Below are 24,124 nucleotides of genomic sequence, written 5' to 3'. Positions count from 1 at the left end.
TCCTCCTGTGTAATATGGAGATGTGCTTTGCCAATGGTAAAGTCTATTTAATGAGCTCCATTTTTTCAGTAGATAGTCCAATAAACCCCAGCGCACCCTCACCGAAGATAATAATCTTGAATGGAAACATCCACCTGCCTGCACGCATAATGACCGTAATTATCACCGTAAATGTGCCCTCTCATGGGTCCAAAGGCAACTTTACAACTTCCAGAGAGCATGAAACTGGAGAGCGTGTTTGTGCGTAATGTGTGCGGTAATATGCACGTCCTTTGTGCGTTTGTGTCCTGACAGAAGTGATAATGTCTTCAGATAAGGTTTGACTGACAGGTGTTTCGCTGCCCACAGAGAGTTCTAGATCAGAGAAGCGAGAGATCAAATGCCCAACCCCCGGGTGTGATGGAACGGGTCACGTGACCGGACTCTATCCCCACCACCGCAGTCTGTCAGGCTGCCCACACAAAGATCGGATCCCTCCAGAGAGTGAGTCAACATCAAACTACTTTTGAAACCTTTTGATTGAATCTGCAGGAAAAAAAAGACAAAGCATCACTTTAATCTGTATTTTAGACATCTAGTATTGTGTATGTCCTTTCCTAAACCTGTCACTTATTTCTTCAATGCTGGTAGAACAGGCATTGAAGGTTGTTTTTTTTGGGGGGTGGGGGGGGGGGGGGTCAAGAAGTCCTTTCATTGGCTGACTCGCTATGTTTCTGCACTCTGCTTGTTCTCAGTTTTGGCCATGCATGAGAATGTCTTGAAGTGCCCAACACCAGGATGCACTGGTCAGGGTCATGTCAACAGCAACCGCAACACACACCGCAGGTACAGAGTCTCCTATTTCAGAATCGTAGATCTCCAAATGTACTCATTTGATCCACATAATGACAGGTTCCAAAGGGATAGAAAAACCATTTTGGGTTCCCCAATGAATCTTTCAACCAACAGTTCTAAAAAAAAATTGTCTTAGCGTAAAGAATATTTTGATAATCTGGAGAACCTTTTCCCACTATAAAGAATCTTTTGTGGAAATGTTAAACCATCAATGCCAATAAGGAACCTTTATTTTTAAGATTGTAGTGTGTTCTCCTCGCTCATTCTTTCACACCTCCTCTTCCATCAGTTTGTCCGGATGTCCCATCGCTGCTGCCGAAAAGCTCTCGAAGGGTCATGACAAGCCACACCTTCCCCAGCCCATGGGCGAGCACATCAAGGGCAGCCCAAACTCTGACCGTGTACTCAGGTGAGCCCCAATGAAACAAACCCGGGAACTGAAACCTCAGCGTTTACTCCTGTTTTTCCCAGCAACAGCAGACTTACTCCTATGTTCGGTCTCCTCCTGTCCTTCAGCTTCTATGTCAGCAGAATGTGTTTGTCAAACATTCCTGCTGTGGTTGGTTAGCACAGCTATCAGTCACTGCAGGACTGAACTCACTTACCGCAGCATGATTGGTCAGGCGTTTCGGAAAATCGGTTCTCCCTTTCCTTTGCCCTTCTAATAGAGCACAGCCTTCCATTTCATGCTGGGATCGGGCCTCAAACCTGCTAGTCTAATTACGCCACTGATAAGCTAATTATGGGACTTACAGGGCATGGAGTATTGGAAAAATAATTACTTTCCTTCAGGAAGCATGTCTGTGGTCAGACAAAGCAATGCGGATTATGAAAATAATAAGCAGTCCTCTCTTATTAGTGTTATTCTGATTTAAATGAGCGTCAGTTCACTGAGAAAGCCCATTAAGGGAAGATGTCGACAATGAGAAGTCACCAGAGAGACCTCTGACGGCTCCGCATGCCACCCCTGCTAATGGGATGCACTGACTAATGAAGAGACAGGAAGCAGAGGCTAATATACTTTACATGCCATTGTCACGCAGATCATAACACACGTTGGTGTTTGCGTGCGTGTTTTCCTTCAAAACGCGTCTGGTTTACGCCTGAAATCCACTAATGATGTTAAATACAGAACACAGTGTCATTGACCACAATGACACGCACAACCGCATGCTGGCATTCTTTTGTCCGTTCCCAAAACCTAGCAAGCCGTCTACTGCCTACTTTTAAAACAACATCCTAACCAGCATGGAAGCAGCACTCAGCACTGCATATTCGACTTCAATGGAGTTTGACCAAAGTCCCTTTCAAGTCAGTTTGCTCAGCGGCCATATTCGAACCAGCTATTTTGGGTATGCGAAACCAATTCCCACCTACTTGAACAAGGGAAACACAGAAATCACATTTCAAAACCATATTTCAACACGGCAACAAAATCTGACATGGACTATACCATAAATGTTGTTTTTTACATTTAAAAAAAAAAACATCCATTTCAGGTTGATCCAACCAATAAGCGAACACGAGTCTCAGGACACTGATTGTTTATATGGGAACCAGTGCAGCTGCAGTGATGCAATAACTTTACCAATTGGCATTTGGCGATTCGCTTTTTTTTCACCATTTTGCACGATTCTCCCATACATAGTAAAATAAGTGAACCATCTTAGTTTATATATACAGTCTTTGCTTTGACATTAGCATGTTGCTTAGCTAATTGCTAGAATATAAACAAACTACATTGCTCGCACAAATATTAAATATAATGTGAAGGACACATGCAATGCTGCTAAAATTTGATGTATTTGGAAGCTGCATGATTAAGTTGCCTACCTTTTTTGAATAGTCCTTGTATCGGGCGCATCTATGATGCCTTAAAATCCCGCCTCAGTAGGCAACTCACTAGGTTCTGGAACATGTCTTTACAGAGTTTTTCTTAAGAACAGAGAAAGGGCCGCAAGGGCTCATGGTTCTTCAGGAAAAGAAGTCGGTTTTAGTGCTTCAATTCCATGCTATACGATATGCTAATGTGCTCAGTGCTGATAAGACACTATTTAATCCTCTTCTCCTTCAGTCACCCTGCTTTCAAACCTCTCTCTCTCTCTCTCATTTACTCTTTTACCGGCTATTTATCTGTGGAACTTTTCCTTCCTTTTTCTTTTTTCGCTGTATCTCTGGCTCATTGTCAGTCTTTCAATTCCGCTTCTCTTCTGCTGTCTAATTCCAGCCCACTCTTTCACTCTTGATCTTTTATGCTCACTTACACTTATCCTTTTATGCTTCTTTTTTTCTTCACTGCAGGGATATTGATTCTTTTGTAGAGGAAGAAAATGACAGAGCCTTCTCTCTTTCTCTCTCTCTCTCGCTTGCTCGCTACCCATTTCTTTCAGGCCCATGTGTTTTGTGAAGCAGTTGGAGATTCCTCCGCACGGCAGCTACAGGCCCAGCCTCGTCCCCGCCACGCCACGCGCTAATCTGGCCAAGGAGCTGGAGAAGTACTCCAAGGTGTCCTTCGATTATGCAAGCTTCGACGTGCAGGTGTTTGGCAAGCGCATGCTCGCCCCAAAGATGCACACCAGCGAAACTTCACCCAAAGCCTTCAAATGTGAGCAGGATTAGTCACGCTTTATGAACGCTATATATAATACACTTCTAGCCATGCAGATATGTGTTTAAATTGTGTGTTTTGTGAATAGTATGACTAAGCTTCAAGATTCTTTATTGTAATACAGGAAGGTTAACGGTAAGGGTAACACTTTAGAATAATTTGTCATTAATAGGTAACTATGCAGGAAGTAACGCAGGACAAATTAATAAAACTACATGAACATTTCAGCTACTATTATTAAATAATACGGAAACAAGATTAACTAATCAGAATATAAAATTTAGGACTGAGATAGTTCCTTATTAGGTAATCAATAATTAGTGAATGAGATTAACCTCGTTATCGTATTTCCCCACCACTGATCAAATTTTCCGTCAATTATAAGACAACCCTTTCCCGCCATTGACAAAAATGTCTGGCTTTCCGTGTTTTTACTGTTACACAGTAGGGGACGATATTACGCATCTTCTATAAGAGTACTGAATCTCCAGATCAAAACACAGGCAAAAAAGGAACAGAAACGAGTGATAAAACCATTGCTTATGCACATTGTAGATTTCAACTTACGCAAATTCAAGTGTTGATAAAAAACGAAGCTAGAATACAATCTTTTTTTAAAGCAGAGGCTCTGTTCTTTCTTTTAATATATGAATGTTCAGATATTTATACAACAAAATATTCTGGGGGCATTTTTGTGAAAATGATCAAAAACATGGCTGGCAACTTAAAAAAAAACGCTGGCAGGGAAAGAGTTAAGAACGATCAACTAACTATGCCAAATTATAAATTACCAATTAATTACTAATCACAACATTAACGTGTGTCTGAGAAGTAATTTTATGAGTATGGTCATGAAATGCATCACTAATTGCTCAAGTGTTACCTAGTCACTGGTGCAGGAATTAGTAGTGATTTGGACCATCATTTTAAAGTGAAAAACTCCTTTTCTTTTCCTTTTTTCACTTTAAAATAATGGTTGAAATTACTAGTAGTTCTTGAAGATTTTCTTTTTTTTACTCAAGTGTTATACCTAGTCACTCTGCAAGAACTACTAGTGATCTAACTCAGTACTAGTGATCTTGAGTAATAAGTGAGGCATTTTATGACTATGTTCAGAGTAAAAAAGACACACGTTAATGTTGTGATTAGCAATGAATTGGTCATTTATAAGTTGTCACAGTTAGTTAATACTTCTGATTGAGGCTAATCTCATTTAGCCATCATTGAATACCTAATAAAGAACCATCTCAGTCCTAAATTTGCTGTTACTTACTGATTTTGAGTTAATAGTAGTAGATGAAGTGTTAATGTAGTATTTGTCATGCATTACTTCCTGCATAGGTACCTATTTAATGATGGAACATTATTCTAAATTGTTACCGCGGTAAGTGAGTTTGATAGAGTGCTCTTCAATGGAAGGATCAAGTCTTTGCTATTATTATTAACTAGTGTAATATTCTCTTTTGCCCACAGCCAAACCTCCATTCCCCAGAGCCTCCCCCCCAAGTCCCAGCTTGCATGGTGGTTATGTAAAAAGCTCCTCCAGTGGCTATGATTATTCCCATGATGCCGAAGCTGCACACATGGCTGCCACTGCAATCCTCAACCTGTCCACACGCTGCTGGGAGAGACCAGAGAACCTCAGCATCAGACACCCAGATAAGGTACAGAACAATCTCATATAATGCAGACTTTTAACTCAGACGTTTAACTATCACTCAGTTCATTTCTTTTTATATTTATGTCAGCTTTACAGAGAAGACATTAAATGGTTTCTGGGGGGAAAAAATAACGCAACAAAATGTACACACACATGTTTAGTTCAACTGGTTTGCGGGGAAGAAATCATGCACATTTTGTGTAAAAGTAAAAATTAGGGGAGAGCGGGGCACAACCTAATGCTTTTAGACGTTCTCAGTTTGTGTAAATCCACTTTGGGTTCAGAGAATGTATTTTTTCCCACATTAATTGCACACATGTCTACTACAATTATGTGGTTTTGTTTCATTAATAAAGTGTATACTTTTTTCTTGATTTACCCCCCAAAAATGGAAGTGTAATGTGACAACTTGCCCCATAGGTGGGGTATTTTGTAACATGTGAGGGGCACATTCTAACATGACCATATGACAGCTGATACAATCAAAAAATATCCAAGACACTAAAATATTTTGTCAATAAAATACAATTATTAACTTTTTCAAATAAAATAATGTGCATTTTTTTAATCATTAGAAATGTACTAATTTTTGAGTTTGACACAAACACACAGCAGAACACATCTATACAGCATAGTTCAAAACATAATAATAATGAATAACTTCTGAACATTGACTCTCAGTCTTTATTCACCTCTTTCTCATGGTTTCTCAATAGAATTCATAAAAGTATAGAATATAACAGCGTAGTTCTAGGATCTCAGTGTGACAACATGCCCCACCTGCACAACTGGGATTTAAACCCGACTCGTGTCTTCTGCTGGTTAGATCCGCATTAAAGATCTAACTCAACTCTTAAATAACAGATATAACATTAAAATAAAAACAGATTTGTCTTATTTTAACCACTTCAGCTCTGCAGCATATTTAGATTTTTTTAGAGAATAAGACATATCTGAATTTAAAAGAGTGACCTACCCACATACATTGGAGTAAATAGATTAAAATGGTCTCATTTTAAATTCAGACCTTATTATCTTTTTCTATGTAACATAAATGCAAAAGTGATTGGGTTATCAAGAAAGTTGATACCATATATGTCTAGTTTTGTGCTGTACAACTTATAGATTTTTTTCAAATGATAATGATGATGTAATATTGGACCCACAAGTGGGTTGGTGAGGGGGTGCAGAGCTGAAGTGGTTAAATAAACACAAAAAACAGAGATGAAAAATAAACTTAAGAAATTTACTTTTGCTATAGTTAAATAAATGTTTTCTCTAAATAATGTTGATATGGCAACTAGTAAATACACTAGGTTTCGTCATCCTGGCATGTGTGGAAAGTGTTAAACCATGTGTGTTACAACTAACACCGTGTTAGGTTGTGCCCCGCGCACCCCTACATTTATTTTAAAGATACTCAAAGAACAGTTCTTCTTCTATATAATAGGATACTGTTTACTTCTATTGTTTAGTAGGATAACTATTTACTAGACAACACTCAGCTAAAAAAGTTGGCAAACATTACATTTACATTTATGCATTTAGCAGACGCTTTTATCCAAAGCGACTTACAACTTGGGGGTACAATAAGCGATTGGTCATGAAGAGTCGAGTGAGCGCAACAAGTGCCTGAAATACTTAGTCCGTGTACATTTCTCAGTGTAGCACAGGCTAGAGTAGGGAGGGAAAGAGGAAAGGAAAGTTGTTTTTTTTAATGTATTTTTTTTGCCATTAGCCAGCAGCCAGACATTGCCAATACATATAGATTAGTAACCGACTAAAAGTAGTGACTCTAATAACTAAACAACATTTTTAGTGGCTTAGCTGTTTTGATTATAAAGACGCTATTAGCTAACAAGCTAATTTTTCTGACTAGTAATGAGTAGCTTGACAAAATGTGTGCCTTGCAACCAAGCTAGCTGAGGCAATAATCAAACATTTTCTCTGAAGTAGTGTTAGGACGTAATTTTAGCAATTTGGTTCATATGGTTGTTTTGTTGCAGTGAACTGACTCAAAAAACAATTCACAAATTCATCTTTGATTTGAGTCTTTGATCAGCAGTTTTCTCAGAAGTCTGTTTTTGTAGTGAAATAAAATGTAGTTTACAATCACTGTTTTGGAATAATTTATTTAAATGAGGGTGTTTTCTAGTCTTATTAGCTGCATTTAGTGTTGTATGTGTTCAAATGTGATTCTGTCAACCCAATTAAGATCCTCATTGTTTCTGTTATGGCAAATCTACTTTAGATAGCTTAACTACATTCAATTATGAGAAGTCTGTAGCTTATCAAGCTACGGTTTCAAAATAGCTTCCACGACATTGCTAACCACACATACCATGTGCAGATGTTTAGTAGCTAGTTAATGAGAGTGGTTTGTAATGGTAAGCATCCATTCATTGAATAAAGTCTGTCTCCGCGTGAGATTGATCTTCAGCAGAGTTTGTATCAGATGAATGTAGCGTTAGCATGAATGCGTTTGCTTGCTGTTGAGATCTTATTGCGTCATCTTCCCTCCCTTTCATCTGTCCCTCCGTTCGTTTCATCCTTGTCTCCTCTTCATGTTGTTATTGCATTAAGTTGATAGTGAGCTCCCTAGTTAGGGCAGGACCAGGTGCTCCATGTTCTTTTATTCAATATTTCCATGGTTAATGCTAATGAGGGCATCTCTCTCTCATTCCCTCAATTTCCTCTGCCTTTTTTTTCCTTTTCTTTCCTTTTCCCTTTTCACACCCAAAGATATAATCTATCAGCCTTATCTCCCCCTCCTCCGTTGGAGAACTCTGGGATCTATACTGTAATTGGAGAAGCTCTGTCCTCAATATTGTGATTTTAAAAAAAAAGAAAAGAAAGAAAGAAAGCTTTCTCCTCAGCCCAGGGAGTGACTACTTCATCATTTTTCGATTTCCTGACATGTTTTTAGCAGGAGGGGATAAAAGGGGAAGATTAATGGGCAGAAAGGCCCAGTGGCTCAACGCTAATCAGACTGGGACTGCTCTGGGATCAGTGCCTACTGTGTGTGCACATCTCCAACTTCATATGCACTCACATAAATATGTAAACATGCCCATTTTAATACTAATCCATCCATCATCCGTCTACATCTGCACACATTGTGTGTAATAATAGGAACGCATGTAATAACTGTTTGTTGTTAAGCTTAATCCTTTCATTCATTTTACTCAGATTGCATTGCATAATTTTACTTCTCTAAGCAATTGCATTGCAATGCCTTGGCAATACCCACAACACTCTAGTACCCAAATAGCAATGTGTTAAACCACATAAAACGCATTAGCAAATGCATAGCAACACCCTAGCAACCACACAGAACATATTTTCAGCTGCATAGCAACACCCTAGCAACCAAATAGCATTGTGCTAAAAAAAAATACAGAACACCCTAGTATCTGCAACGCAATGACAATCACCCACAATACCCGAACAACAAACTTTTGCTCCACTCTTTAAAATGTAAAAAGTTATTTTCTGTAATCATATGCATTTTTATCACATCTTCACCCATTACATCTTAGCGACCACATAGCAACGCCTTGGCAATACCCACAACACTCTATTACCCACATAGCAATATGTTAAACCACATAAACGCATTAGCAACTGCATAGCAACACCCTAGCAACCACACAGAACACCAAGTTTTCAGCTGCATAGCAACACCCTAGCAACCAAATAGCAATGTGCTAAAAAAAATCCTGAACACCCTAGTATCTGCAACACAATGACAATCCCCCACAATACCCGAATACCACACTTTTGCGTCACTCTTTAAAATGTAAAAAGATATTTTCTGTAATCACATGCATTTTTATCACATCTTCACCCATAACATCTTAGCAACCACATAGCAACGCCTTGGCAAACACCCACAAAACCCTAACAGCCACATAGAAATGTGCTAAAAAAAATAACACAAAAAAAACATTACAGAACACCATAGCAACACCTTGGCAACCACTCACAACATTCTAGCATTGTGAAAGCGAGTTTTGCACCACTCACTTTTTTTGTAACATGTTTTCTGTAATCATATGCATTTCTATCACATCTTCACCCACAACACCCTAGCAACTGTGCTACAACGCATTGGAAACCACCCCCCCAAAAAACTAGCAAGCACATAGCAATGTGGCAAAAAAAAATAAACATACAGAACACCATAGCAATGCCTTGGCAACCATAGCAACATCCCAGCATGGTGAATGCGAGTTTTGTACCACTTATATTTTTGTTTTGTAAAATGTTTTTAATTCTGTAATAATATGCATTTTTATCACACCATCATCACAAGCCCAGTTATTAATTATAAATGCAACACATATAATTTTTTCCTGTTGTAGAGTATGGAAATTGAGGTGGATGAGAATGGCACCTTGGACTTAAGCATGAAGAAGCCCATAAAGAGAGAAGTGGGCATGCCTTGCGCCAGCCCTGAAGTGCGTTCCCCTGATTTGTCTTCATCATCTTCATCATCATCCACATCTCTTCACCATGGCAACAGCAGCATCTCGCCCCACTCTTTACATACCTACAAACAAGAGGAGTGGGAGGGGCCTCTGGACTACACCAAACCTAATCGGCAGAGAGAGGAGGAGCTAGAAGAGGTACACTTCCTGTCATTTAAATAAAGCTGGAAAAGCAGATCTGTCATTTGCTGTGCAAACTGGTGTAATATGCATCGTATCTTTGCACAGATGGACCACAGCGCTCAGTCATTTGCTTCTTCTGACCCTGAGGATTGCGACATGATGCAGGACGGCCTGGAGGACAGGAAGTACCCCGGAGAGGTCACAACTCCCAGTTTTAAGGTCAGGTTCCAGCCCAAGGACAGCAAGAAAGAGCTCCTGCTGTAAGTCACTTCTAGTTTGCATGCGTTTCTGTGCACATATTGATATTCAGCACAATGGAACCGTTTCACTCAGTCAGGCTTTTGTGTTTGTCCCTCGCAGGTGCCCCACTCCGGGCTGTGACGGCAGCGGACACATCACCGGAAACTATGCATCCCATCGCAGGTACATAGTGTCCGCGGTTCACCTCTCTGTCCTTCTTTTGCCATCAGAAGGGAAATATTAAAAAAAAGACATCACATAGATGTTATCTTTCTCTTGCTTAACTCTCGCCTGCTCTTTGCTTTTTACACTGACTTGGGACGTTCTGGGCTCTTTCACTTTATCTTCTCCACTCTCTTTTTTCATCCTTGTTTCTTTTCAACGTTTTTAGCCTGTCTGGGTGTCCTCTCGCTGATAAGAGTCTTCGGTCCCTCATGGCAGCACACACAGCTGAACTCAAGTATGTCTGCGCTACTTCTGCTCTTTTTCTTTGTTCTTGTTCACTTGGGTCTGCTCAGCTAAGTGCTGCTTTTACTCTTTTCTTTGTCGTTGTCTTTTTCTAAAAAGGCAGTACAGTATTCAACTTAAGGTTGCTGTATGAGTACAGTATTAAAGGTGCAGTGTTTCCTAAATACCCCCTTCCTTGTATGTCATTGTTCAGTCAAGCAAATATATACTAATGTTCAAAAGTATGAGGGCATATTTATTATAGAAATGTATTAGTCTCTTCAGTTCACCAAGGCTGCATTTTTTTTTTGTTCAAAAATGCAGTAATACTGTATCATGAAATATTATTACAATTTAAAATGACTGTGTTGTATTTATTTAACAATATTTTAAAATGTAATTTACTCCTGTGATGGTAAAGCTGAACTTTCAGCACCATTACTCCAGTCTTCAGTGTCACATGATCCTTCAGAAATCATTCTGATGCGATGATTTTGTGCCCAAGAAACATTTAGTATTATTAGTTAAAAAAAGTTATGCTGCTAAATATTTGTAGAAACACTACTTGAGGATTCTTTGATGATTAGATTAGTTGAAAGAACAGGGTTTATTTGAAATTTTAACATTATAAATGTCTTTAATTTCAGTTTAATCGTTAGGAAATCTTACTGACCCCAAAATTTGGTTCAAGGTGGGCAATGTTGTAAATCCAATATATATCATAACACAATTTAATTTAACAATAGCAAATAAGTAACGCACAACATTGGTGCAGTATTAATATTTATTTTTAATCAAATTAATTTGATAAATGTAATAATTAATTGGAAAAAAAACCTGCTTCTGTCCTGTAATACTATTATATAAAAATCCAATTGAATTGACACCGAAATTACACACTGCACTTGTTTTTGGATAAGTTTATTACAGGTATTATAACCCATCACATTTTAAGTTTAATTTCACTTTCCCAGATGTCCAACTCTAGGATGTGATGGTTCAGGTCATATCACTGGAAACTACGCATCTCACAGAAGGTATGGCCCAATGAACAAGCCCTCCATATCATACATATCAATACATACACAGGACAGAGAAGTTTAGTGACAGTTGTATATTAGACACACACATGTATGTCACACTTTATTTATTACCCGTCCCCATTATTGAATATTTTTTTAGATAGCAAACTGACCCCAGATCTTGTGCAGTTTTCTTAATGCACTCAATGGCAGCATCTCTGTTTATCTAAAAGCTTGCTGAGGTCACTGTTTCCTAACCAGGTGCGAGACATAAATAAATCACGTCTTCCATTTTAATATTTATATTTTACTTTATATTTGTCGCGTCGCGCTCAGTAGCCCCGCCCACATTGAATTCTCATTGGTCCGAAAATTCCTGCTCCTCACAGCTGTTGAGAGATTCAGGTAAATTGGGCTACTTTTTGCCATCTCAATGATGAAAAATGTTCCAGTTTACCTAAAATCACCTTATATTAGATATCAGATATTTTCAGATTGGCTGTGATTTTGACGCATCACGTAGCATTTCACTTTCAGTGAGAGAAAATTGCTGGAAATTGCATTGCGCCTGGTTAGGATATGGTGTATGCTTGCATCTTTATTGATAGTATTTGAGTTTGGTTACTCCTACATTGCTTTGGGTCAGTAGTGCTGGATCCTTATTGTTCTGAGTTTCTAGCTCCTCTGATCATGAGCTGCATACTCTCTATTTTCAGTTTGTCTGGGTGTCCACGGGCCAAGAAAGGTGGAATAAAAACAACTCCCATCAAGGACGACAAGGAGGACTCCGAGCTCTTAAAGTTCGTACTGCATAGAAAGCCAATGGCTTTTCCCCATTTCTTTTACGCTACTGTACGGTAAAAAAAGGACACATTTTCGGCGAGAATATTGTAAGGGAATGATCAAATGTTGGATAATAAGTTTGTCCAACCACACAGTCGTTTAACAACAGTGTAAAGCAGTTTAGAAAATCCCTCTTCATTCAGACGGAAGTGATTTAATCAAGCATTTACAGCTAGAACCACTTGTGATCCCAAAATACCGTGTTCTACTTTGTTAAATATCACCTTGGCAACCTTCCAAAAAATCTCACTCTACATGAGCTTTTAAGCCAGTGCATGGCCAACTAGTGCTAATAATGTTCAAATTTATTTGGGAAAAGGCCTATTCCATTGTAAAACTTCTAAAAGCAAGAAGACAAAGACACCCAGTTATACTGATGAGGAAATAAAAACTGTGAACAATATATGACAGCACAGATGGCTCATGGGGTATTAAAATATTGTGCATGTTTTTCTTAGTAAGTCATCTGCAGTGCAGTGTGTGGGTTTTTGTCTTCTTGTTTTTTGAGACTGCCAAAGTGTTGGAGCTTTTTATCCACATAATTCCACTCCAGTCAATGAGCAGCCGGCATATGGCAGCACTCAAGCTCCCCAATGTGTAAAATTCTCTCTTTTTTTTCAGTTTATTTCAACGTTGTAATATTCACAGTCACTGTTGGGCAAAGTATGTAGCTAAATATTGCCCTCTTTACAAAACTGAATAGAGACTCGAGCGAGGTAGAGAGTAACAGATGGGAACTGAAGTCAATAGCAAGGTGATATTTCTGATGGGATAAATGCTCTTACGATCTTTAACCAAACTCATCTATTTTATCGCCTCTGTCATCATGTTTTTCCTTCTCTCACAGATGCCCAGTGCCAGGTTGTGACAGCCTGGGTCACATCAGCGGGAAGTATGCCACTCACCGCAGTGCGTATGGATGCCCGCTGGCGGCCAGGCGGCAGAAGGAGGGTTTGTTGAACGGGTCTCCGTTCTCTTGGAAGGCGTTTAAGACAGAAGGCCCCACCTGTCCCACACCGGGATGTGATGGATCGGGACACGCCAACGGCAGCTTCCTCACCCACCGCAGGTAATTAAAAGGAGAAAATATGGGTTTGGCTGCTACGTGAAATTTGTCATTATTTTTGCAATTCAAACTAAAGGTGCAGTCACATTAACAACATTTTGTTGTGGACAAAGTTGGCAATAGTGCTGCAATGCAAGCAGAACTGTTTACTCAGAGATCACTTCCAAACCAAACACCTTTACATTGGTATACACATTGAATTTTTGTGTTCAAAGTCACCTCTCTTGTCCCTTGTGGAAAATTTCTGATTGCTTGGATTTACCCTCATGTCGTTCCAAACCCACAAGGCTTTGCTTAATCTTTGAAACACAAATTAAGATATTTTTTATGAAACCTGAGAGGTTTACTGTCCATCCATTGAAAATCCAGGTAATGTTGAAGATCGGAAAAGAGATCGTAAAAAGAATCCATATGAATCAAGTAGTTTAATCCAAGTCTTGTGAAGAGACAAATACGTCAAACATCACATATGGTAAACATATACGCAAGAACCAATGAGGTTTGTTCTAGCACGTGACGCACACACAAATTAAATATGTTCATCATAGAAATCAATTGTATCTCTTCACAAGATTTGGATTAAAATGGACATTTTTAGGGTGAACTATCCCTTTAATAGCACAGAAATTGGGTATTGGCCAAGTCTGAGTCATTATGGGCCTGCTCATAAAGCAAATGTGTTGTGTTTTGTGATGATTGATGATGAATCAATTGTGTTTGGCCCCAGTCTCTCAGGCTGCCCCAGAGCCTCCCTCAACAAGAAGAAAGCCAAGTTCCCTGGAGAAGAGTATCTCAGCACTAAGTTCAGAGCAAGTGATGGTGAGACATCCCACATTTTCTCCTACATTTTACCTCCATTATCTCTTCTGATGTCATATTTCGTTGACACTCAAGATGACAATATTTCTCTTTCTCTTTACAGTCTTAGACAATGACGAAGACATCAAGCAACTCAATAAAGAAATCAACGAGCTCAATGAATCCAACAATGAGATGGAGGCAGACATGGTCAACCTTCAAACACAGGTTAGCCATACAGCTCTTGACAATTTAAAAGAAGATAGATTGCACACTAAAAAATCACATATTATGTTTTTATATAATTTATAACATGGTATTACCATGTTGTTTTGGACATGTACCACAGTAAAACCATGGTATTCTTTAGAAATATACCTCGGATTACCATGTAAATAACATGGCTTATGAATATGCTAATCATTCGACATCAGGATGTATATACACCATTTAAAAGTTTGGGGTCAGTAAAAAAGAAAGAAAGAAAAAAAAGAATCAATACTCAGCTATTTTTGATCATTTGAACAAAAGAGACAGTAAATATTTATAATGTTACAAAAGATTTTTTTATTTTAAATAAATGCTGTTCTTTTGAACTTTCAAAGAATTTTGAAAACATGACTCACGCTTTCCACTAAAATATTAATCAGCACAACTGCTTTCAACACAATAATAAGAAATGTTTTCTTAAGCATCTACTCATATTATCCTGAAGGATCATGTGACACTGAAGACTGGAGTAATGATGCTTAAAATATATTCAAATAGAAAACAGTTCTTTTAAATTGTAATAATATTTTACAATATTACAGTTTTTACTGTATTTTTGATCAAATAAATGCAGCCTTGGTGAGCATTAGAGAAAATCTTACCGACCCAAAACTTTTGAAAAGTAGTGTATAAAAGTAATCCAACTAGCTGACTAGCAATCAATTTACAACGACATTTAAGAAGTAGAAACATGCAACAGACATGCATTGCTAAAAGGAAATATCACGTTTGGGATGGAAAGTCTGTATCATCAGTTTTTGTGGTGCTTTAGATCACATCTATGGAGAACAACCTGAAGAACATTGAGCAGGAGAATAAAGTGATTGAAGAACAGAACGAGGCTCTGTTTATGGAGCTGTCTGGACTCAGTCAAGCTCTTATACGGAGTCTGGCCAACATCCGCCTGCCTCACATGGTAAGTTACACACACTCCTACAGCCGCTCCCATAACTTTGCTCTCCTACATTAATTAGATGCGCCATTTTAGAATTGCCACTCACATTTTCCGATTTGCATTGCAGCAGGAGCCAATCACAGAGCAGAATTTCGAGAGCTACGTGAGCACCCTAACTGACATGTACACCAATAAGGACTGCTACCAGAACCCAGAGAACAAGGCCCTTCTGGAGACCATCAACAAGGCGGTGAAAGGCATCAAGGTCTGACTAGGCCAAAAGACGAGGATGACAAACAGAAGCGTGGAAGAGAAATAGAAACGTAGAGCCATGGGAAGAGCATACAAATGACACACAAAAAGGGCATTCAGGTTTTTTTGAACAACAATCTAACCCTCCATCCCAGGGAGCATTCTGTGAGTTCAAAAAGAGGTATATAATATATATTAATATGAGGACCAAAATCCACAAAAGCTGCTGGATTGGAAGGCGAAGATGGAACCAAATTCTTTATTTACAAAGAAAAGGAGAGTCACAAACCTAGTTTTCTTTAGTTTTTGCTTTTGCATTCAAACGGTGAGAGGTTTTGGAAGAAGAAGCGGGGATTAGGACCTCCAGAAGACGTGCTGCCCAGGCTTCAGGTGAAAGAGAGTCTTTTACTCATCCGTGAGGACGCTGCTTCGAAGAAACAACAAAAATGACGCTCCAAATACAAGTGATCCCTACATGAGCCCCGGCAGAACAGACATATGCAGTATTTGCTCATCTTTCCTTTGTTTCCCGAAGAAAACGGAAGCGGATTTGGGTCATGGGAAATGAGAAGATGTTGTGCTAACATACAAAGTGAGCGAAATGCGTGTGCAACCATATCAGTGCCATGCGGTTGACTCTGTAAATCCCACCTGTTGAAACACTACTTTCTTTATCTCAGCAGTCATTTTTTGGTTTATTGGTTTGTTTTGTTTTGTTTTAGAGCTACACACAGGCACGTTAGCTTGCTCTCCTTTATTTGTAGTACTTACACTGTAGGAATATTTACCCAGCGTAGTCATATCTATTACATATGAACAATGAGTTGCACTTCATTTCAGTCCATTCGACATCAGAAAAGATGTTGGATTGTCACTGATCTATAAATTATACTAAATTTGACTCTACTGTAATTTATTTATATTTTGTTATAATTTAATTTTAACTGTATTATTTATTTGAATTCACCTATTTAAATATTCACAGCCCTTCTGTTTATAAAAGGTCATGAAAATGTGACAAGGAACTTGCCACATCAATATTTGGAAAGAGGAAGAAAAAAAATATGTACCACTAATTTTTATAACTTCTTTTCATTTGATGATAGAGTTTTATCCATAGAGTAGATTTTTTAAGTGCAAATATTTTTAACCAACAATGTTTTGATAATTTTGTAATTTTTTTTTCTTTCTCTCTACCTGTATATCTATCTCTATCTCTAGCTGTCTCTATTTGCTTTTTATTTTATTATAATTTTTTCGAATTTCTAACACAGCTGAAGGAGAAGTATAATCTCTATTTATTATTTATTTAATATTTATGATGAAATTATGAACTGTGATACGGTTGTAATGTATATTTATTTTGTAACGTCTTCGTGTGTTTGTGAAGTCTTAGTAGTCTTGAAGAACCTTTGGCGATATAAAAATAAAGACAAAAAACATGTTTTGGACTTCAGAATAAAACATGATGATTATCGAGGGTTTTCCTGATACCAGCATTACTTCCTATAGGAATGTAAAGAGAGAAAAAAAAGCAATTCCAGTACTGTGGAACCTACAGCTTTGACTCTTGCCCCATCCATTTAACAGGAAGAAGACGTTCTTCTGGATCTTCTTGTGCTTGTTTTTGTGTTTTGTTTTGTTTTGTTTTGTTTTGTTTTTTATACCTCCTCAAGCTCTCAGTAGTGGCCAAAAACTGTTTCCCCTGAACGATCCTAATGAATTGCAAATGGATTATTTTTGCTTTCTTGCTAAACTTATCTTTGTCGGACCATGGGAAGCGGGCGGGCGGGCGTTTTTGTGGCGAGGGCACAGGAGACGAATACCAACCATCCTGACAAAACTCTTGAACCACAATGTCCTTACTCGACTAGTATCAAACAAGCATACACCCGTGTAGCCTTATACTAGATTTTTATTTCTTCGATGCACAAAGTGCCACTGACCTGTGCTTTCGTTACCAACTCCGCCCATTCAGCACCCACACTACCCTCGGGTCATGTGACTGTGGCCTAAGTGGGGATTGTTACAGATGCCTTTATTCCTTTGCCGTGATGGCCATACCTACACAATATATTCATTCTGTATTTAAAAGCAAAAAGACAAAAAAAACTATATATAGTATATAAACATACATATATTTTTACAGTGTAATTGTTAACTCTTTTTTTCTCTTATAATAGCTAAACAGAAACAATATCTTTCCAAAAGCTGTGAGTACTACTATCCATAGAAGACTAAATAATATAAAAAAAAAGACAGACCCAGTTTACTGTGGTTGCAGGATACGGTGTGTTTTTTGTAATATGTAAACGTACATTTGTAAAGCGAAGAATACGAGGATGTTTGTAGAGTTTCCTATTTTCTGGTCCAAACTCACTGGGCCTCTGTATGTATGTCAGCCGCATTAATGGGACAATGGTTAACAGATTAGTCTTAGGCTGTAATCGTTTAGACGCATTGTAGTGTGCTGAAAGTTCTCCTCGGTGGATCTGTCTTTAGTATTGTATGGTGTTGTGCAGTTCGGGTGGAACACGCCACACTAGATACGTGTGTAAAATGCCAATCATCGCAATGACAACTGTATGACTCATAATAGCGAGTTGTGAAATGAACATTGTGCCTCTATTCAGCCGGTCGTTTCGTTAAATAGTACACAGCGGTCATGTTGTTCATTTGCTATTATGGCAGCAATATTGTGATGGACAGAACATGTGTGCACTTTTCAAAAATCTTGAATGCCAACTAATGACCTAACAACTAAAAGGTTTTTCTTTATGTGCGCACGAGTGCGGATTCCTTTGTTATTTTTTATTTTGAAAAAAAAGAAGGTACAAATGGCTAACATAAAACTATTTGTTGCACCTAACAGAATTGGGATAAAATATCGCAAATGTCTTTTGGCTTGTTTGTTGTCGTTTAATGTGAATCTGTGTCCTGTCTGAAATGTCAAATGCCCTTTGACCGAAGTGTTTCCGTTTTTTGCCTAGTCACCAATATGAAAGAAAGCCCTTATCCATCCGAATCGGCTGTACAATATCACATCTGTTAGCCTTCAGTAACAAGTCATTGGTTAAAAAGAAGGGGGGGAGATGTGAAATGTGCCGGTATGAGCGTTTGCTTGGAGATTGTCATTGGCATGCCCTCGCGCACTGAGAAAACGAAGGAGACGCTAGTTGCATAAATCTTTGTCCATTTCCACAGAATGTCAGATCCTCTGCCGGCCTCATTCTCTGTAACCTTTCCGCAGGAAAGATGTGTGCGTTGCATTTCAATACTGCAACATTTCCTTCGCTTTAAGAGGAAACTGAAGACCTTGTCTATCAGTAACGGCAGAATTTTCATTAGTCTTCTTCCTTCTATTAAACCGCGCAGAAGGGAATACTCACTACAGATGTCATATCGTCTTATTACAATGGGAGAAACATTTCTATCTGCTTATTACTACTGACATGAGATAGCCTAAAGCATGTGTGAATTCTTCTTCCTCTGTGCATGCTTCTTAAACGCCTGCTGTCGGTGATGATGAGCAGCTATGAATGTTGCGCGGTGAGGTTGAGTGTGTTGAATCTGCCTAATAATGTAGCATGTTCTCTGGAGCAGTGTAGCATCTGCAAATGCAAGTTAGCATATGTAACCCCTCCCCGTGGAACCAAAATAAGGATTTGTACTTGTAGGGTAACGGATTGATTCTGCACCTTGTACTTGAGAGTCTGACCTTTCCGAGACGTGTGCCAATTGTAGGTCAATTAAAAAGGGTTCCTATGTAATTTCATGAGAAACGATAACAGCTAAAAAGTCAGAAGGTTTAAACCGGCACTGTTTGTCCCATTAAGCTGATATAACCAAAACGGCCCTCATTCTGTAGGTACTGTAGCTTACAGCTCTGTGGTTTTCTCATGTGTGCCTTTTCTCGCTTCTGTTCGCTGCAGGAAAGGGTGTGTTTACATTTAAGGACTGGGTTCAAATCCCACTCAGGACGCCAACTTTTTCTCCTTTTTTTATTTTTATTTATTTCCGGGGTTTTTTTTCGAAGGGGGGGGGGGGGGGGGGGGGGGTAATAGGAATTCAGTAAAGTGATGAACACCAAGAACAGATCATATTGAAATGGATATTCAGCTTATTGTTTGACATAAAATAAATCACAATATGTAACACTATTCTTCCCAAAACTGTGATTCTAATTCAGGTATGAAATTATGTGGTGGTTCATTTCATCGAGTCTGAAATAATCATGGAACGTATCACAGATGAAGCATTTATGCACGGGCATTATTCTGACAACAATGGGATTCTGTACATTTGTAATAAAGAACAGTGTTGTTGTATTAAAAATATTTCCAAGTAAATTGCGAAAAAAAACTACTTGTATTTTAACCCACGGCCAAGGCTTGTCCTCTTGCATTCTTTTTATAGAGATCAGCTATTTTTACTGGTGATTTTGTAGCCACAAAATGATTCTCCTTTAGAAAATGACAAAAAAAAGGTACTTCCAAAAATAATAATAATAATAATAAGCACTTCCACAGTGATAGACTACATGTTTCAATCACTTCTGTAGCAGTGGTAGTTTCCTTTTGTGAGGTTTTATTTCTGTAGAGCAGGACAAGCTATGGCTGTGCGTGATTTGAGGTAACTTTGGAAATGAAGTGTGTAGTTGGTTTTGGATTGTGACCGTGTTTGTGTATCCTTGTACCTGTGCTCATTGATATCAGTGTTAAAAGAGAACAGTAATGTCTGTTTTGTGGAGGTATCGTTCATTTAAGTGTTATATATGGAAAACATAAATAAAGAGTCAATAATGTGATCTCTCTGAGTATACACTTCCTACATGATGTGTGTTTGTTTTTTGCTCGTTAAAGCTGCAGTCCGTAACTTTTTTCGGTTAAAAATTATCCAAAATAAATTTGAGCAAGTACATAACCAGCCAGAGTTCAAAACAATCTCCTTACCTTAGCCTGATTTAGACCGGTAAACGGAAGAAAAAAAAATCAGCCGTTTGTATTTGCGTCATTATGTCACATCTGTATACATAGGAGTCCCAGTTAGTAGGCTATATCATGTGTGGATGCTGCAGGGGGCGAATCGTTTGTAGCCTCTTCTTACAGCAGCTGGAATGTAATTAAACTTGTCATTTTGATGGCGGCTTGTAATCCAGAAAGTTCACAACGACAATCATTGTTGACAACTGGTGCGTTGATAGTCAACCCACACATACGCCTAAAAACATTGGATTCTTCCATGCTAAGGAGCCGTACTCCGCAAATAACTGCAATTTCAGGGTTCAAACATGACGACAAAGTGGTAAAACGTAAAGTCAAAAGTTTGGATACAGAGTTTTTTTTTTTTTTTTTGTCACTGAATGATTACATCTGCTAATTAATTGATTAAAAAATGTGGAACAAATAACAATTGTAAAAAAAAATTGTATTTTCTTCCAAATATTTTTCATCTTTGTCAGCATCACGAGAGTGCTACAGCTGTGATGAGAGATTTTTTACAGTCTGTTAGGCTTGTAAATAAGTATTTTATAGTATTACTGACAACAGACAGATGGAAGTGTGCTACAGTTTGCAAATCTAAGCTTTCTACATTCTGACCTCTGCTGGTGACATTGGGACACTACCATGCTGAAAACAACAATATCTCGGCATATGTCGAAACTCTCTGTGGGTATCTAATAATAACAACTCGAGTGTGATGAAATGATGTCTGACAGATATAGGAAAGTGCTTTTAGGTGAAAATAGTCTGCCACATGTTACAGGTGCTTATAAGCGTTTTATTTGCGCTAAAATTAAAGAAACTCAAATTAGGCCTATATGAGGGATTTTGAACTCTACTCAAATTAATCTTTTTGGTCAATGAATTGTTCTCGTACCATACAGTGACGATTTTCTGTTGTGTCCTACACTCTATGGTGGTCCTACCTTCAATACTGTGATGGAGCATTTCACTGGTCGGTGAGCAGGGTTGCCAGGTCCCAGAAATATTCCCAGCCCATTTTACAGCTCAAAACCCGCCCAAATGGAATGAAAACTAGCCCAATTTTCCAGTGTCCAACCAGATTAGATAACGACTGGATTCCCACAAAGGGCCTAAAAAGAAACGTTATATATACACACTTAGGTATGTGCCGGTATCAAGCTTTCATGTTGCGATTAATTGCTGAAGCTTTTATCACGGTATACGGTTATTATCACGGTATTGAAATAAGTTTCAAAAAAAGTGTTGTCATACTATAACAGGTTTAATAACTTTCTTATAACAAAATAACCAAACATTTAAATACAATAAAGCAATACAAACAAATGTATAAAGTAGACAATATTTAAAACAGATTAAAGTGCAAAAGAATTATAAAGAACAATAGGTAACACAATAAGGTCTCACTAGTTAATGCATTAACATTAACAAAGAATGAATAGCTACATTTTTATAGAAGTTATTCTATAACGTTGATAACTTTGATAACGTTAGTTAAAAAAGCAACTGTTAGTTAGTGTTAGCTCATGTCCATTAAATAATACAGTTTTGATTTTAATAATGTGTTATCAAATGCTGAAATTTAAATTTAACTAAGATTAATAAATGTTTTAGAAGTAGGGTTAGAGTGGGGGAAAACGCCCCCCTTAAGGAAAATGTGAAATTACAGTGAAACAAAACATAAATGTGACTTGAATTGCCATCCCGGTTTTGAGTGACTATGGCAGGAGTTATTCACCAAATATTAAAATTGCGCAGTCTTCATAATTAATTAGTATTTTGACTGAAAATATTTTTGTACAAAGGGGGCGTTTTGCCCCAGCTGCATTAAAGACCCACGAAAGGCAGATCAACGAGCGACTACATTTCTCTCCGATACGGTAGGAAATTAAATTGAAAGTGGAGGATTTGAACTGTGAGGATGATTGACAGGGCAGTTTAAACGGTGACGGGACGCACGTAACAGAGTCCGTTAAAGATGACGAAGTAGTAGGCTATGTCCCAAAGCTTGCATACTCTTCTGCTACACACTCAAAAGTATGTACTTTTTCTTCACAAAAAGAGTACATACTTTTAGGACGTAGTATAAGTAGGCGAATTGGGACGCAGCCCATAACTCATGTGACGTGATGATGCTTGATTTGTGATGTTACGTCAAATGCACAAGTGATGCGTCTACTCACGTGCAGCAGCGGTTGTTGCCAAGTATTCATTCCCGGTGGCTCAATACCCACTAATAAACGGTTCCATTTTCACTTTTCTTTGCCTACATCTTTTTTTTTTTTTTTTTTTTGGCGGCCGCGGTACATTATAAAAATAGCCCCAAAAAACGCAACCCGCGGCTCCGTAATTTTTCCCGCGACTCCTTTTTTTAAATAGCCCAATTGTGCAGGAAAACCGCCCCTGGCAAGTGGCAACTGTCGGTGAGTCTGTTTGCAGTCTGAACAAGATTCGGAGCGGCTGAACGAGTCATCTTTGTGAACTTGACCTGAACGAGTCATGTGAGTTAATGTGACAAAATGACCATACACAAATTAAACTCATTCCCGATCAGGAAGGAGGGAATTATTCGATGTAGACACTCTTGGGTTTTATAAGTATCTGGCTAACAGTCTCTGGTTCCAGAACGCTCTGGGAAGGTTAGGTTTTGGTAAAAAAAAATAAAAAAAAATAATTACTGATCGAATGTAACGGAGACATTTCTAATGTTACGAAATATTTCTATTTTAAATAAAAGAATGTTTGTTTACTTTATATTTCATCTAATAAATAAAGCTTGTTTTTGGTGAGTATAAGAGATTTATATCATAGGCTACTATAAACCACTACTCTTTTTAGTTTGTCTTTTTGTTTACCAAGCCAATTAAGCCTGAATCTTCAGAGCTCTCAAGTTTTGAACTGAGTTCAGAGATTTTGGCGACGACAGCAGGGGTTTGGGTGGGGACGAGGTTCTGATCTAAAAAATGACACTAATTTGTATAAATAAATAAATAATACTATTGTTTTTTTATTTAATTCAACATTTCTGTGTGTGTGTGTGTGTGTGTGTGTGTGTGTGTGTGTGTGTGTGTGTGTGTGTGTGTGTGTGTGTGTGTGTGTGTGTGTGTGTGTGTGTGTGTGTGTGTGCATAGTAGCCTATTCATTCTAGTATTTCTCTATTTCAAAGATGTCAGGGAAGAGGCAAATTAATAATCCATAATAATTTGGAATGTATATATTTTTTTCTCCAGAATTTACTGTGTTGTAAATATAATTTATTCTGAAGCAATAGTCTCACCAGTGTTCAATCAGCTTTGAGATATTAAAATCTGCATATCTTTGATATTTTTACCTTTTATGAAGGGCATTTTCCCATAATCTTATTAAATATAGGCTATGCTTCAGCTTTCATTTTATATTCTTAAATGTAATCTATAAATTAAATCAGAACACTGTAGGGCTATTGCCAATTAAATTAAATCATTTACACTGAAAAATTTTATAAGATTATGTTTTAAATATTTTTGAATATACAAATAAGAAATGTTGGAAAGAAAACATTAAACTAAACCTCCAGTAGGTGGCAGAATGTAAACGTTGCGTGAGACCTGA

General features: G+C 38.0%; 1 protein-coding gene across 1 annotated transcript in view; it reads left to right on the top strand.

Moving 5' to 3' along the window:
- myt1b (myelin transcription factor 1b) overlaps window positions 1-15,567 on the top strand; it is a gene marked incomplete at both ends in the record, with an annotated part of 37,984 nt that extends 22,417 nt beyond the window's left edge. The window contains 16 exons of the mRNA XM_079803223.1: window positions 349-483; window positions 735-825; window positions 1,124-1,243; window positions 3,225-3,439; window positions 4,916-5,106; window positions 9,467-9,730; window positions 9,821-9,975; window positions 10,076-10,138; window positions 10,347-10,415; window positions 11,377-11,439; window positions 12,141-12,224; window positions 13,115-13,336; window positions 14,061-14,152; window positions 14,256-14,359; window positions 15,174-15,317; window positions 15,424-15,567. Of these exons, the coding sequence (XP_079659349.1) occupies window positions 349-483; window positions 735-825; window positions 1,124-1,243; window positions 3,225-3,439; window positions 4,916-5,106; window positions 9,467-9,730; window positions 9,821-9,975; window positions 10,076-10,138; window positions 10,347-10,415; window positions 11,377-11,439; window positions 12,141-12,224; window positions 13,115-13,336; window positions 14,061-14,152; window positions 14,256-14,359; window positions 15,174-15,317; window positions 15,424-15,567 (2,156 nt within the window). The remainder of the gene's footprint in view (window positions 1-348; window positions 484-734; window positions 826-1,123; window positions 1,244-3,224; window positions 3,440-4,915; window positions 5,107-9,466; window positions 9,731-9,820; window positions 9,976-10,075; window positions 10,139-10,346; window positions 10,416-11,376; window positions 11,440-12,140; window positions 12,225-13,114; window positions 13,337-14,060; window positions 14,153-14,255; window positions 14,360-15,173; window positions 15,318-15,423) is intronic.
- Between the last annotated feature and the right edge of the window lie 8,557 nt (window positions 15,568-24,124).

Source organism: Gobio gobio (assembly GCF_949357685.1).
Source record: "Gobio gobio genome assembly, chromosome: 21".
Classification (NCBI taxonomy): domain Eukaryota; kingdom Metazoa; phylum Chordata; class Actinopteri; order Cypriniformes; family Gobionidae; genus Gobio; species Gobio gobio.
Note: the sequence above shows the minus strand (reverse complement) of the source record. Positions and strands in the feature narration are given on the sequence as shown.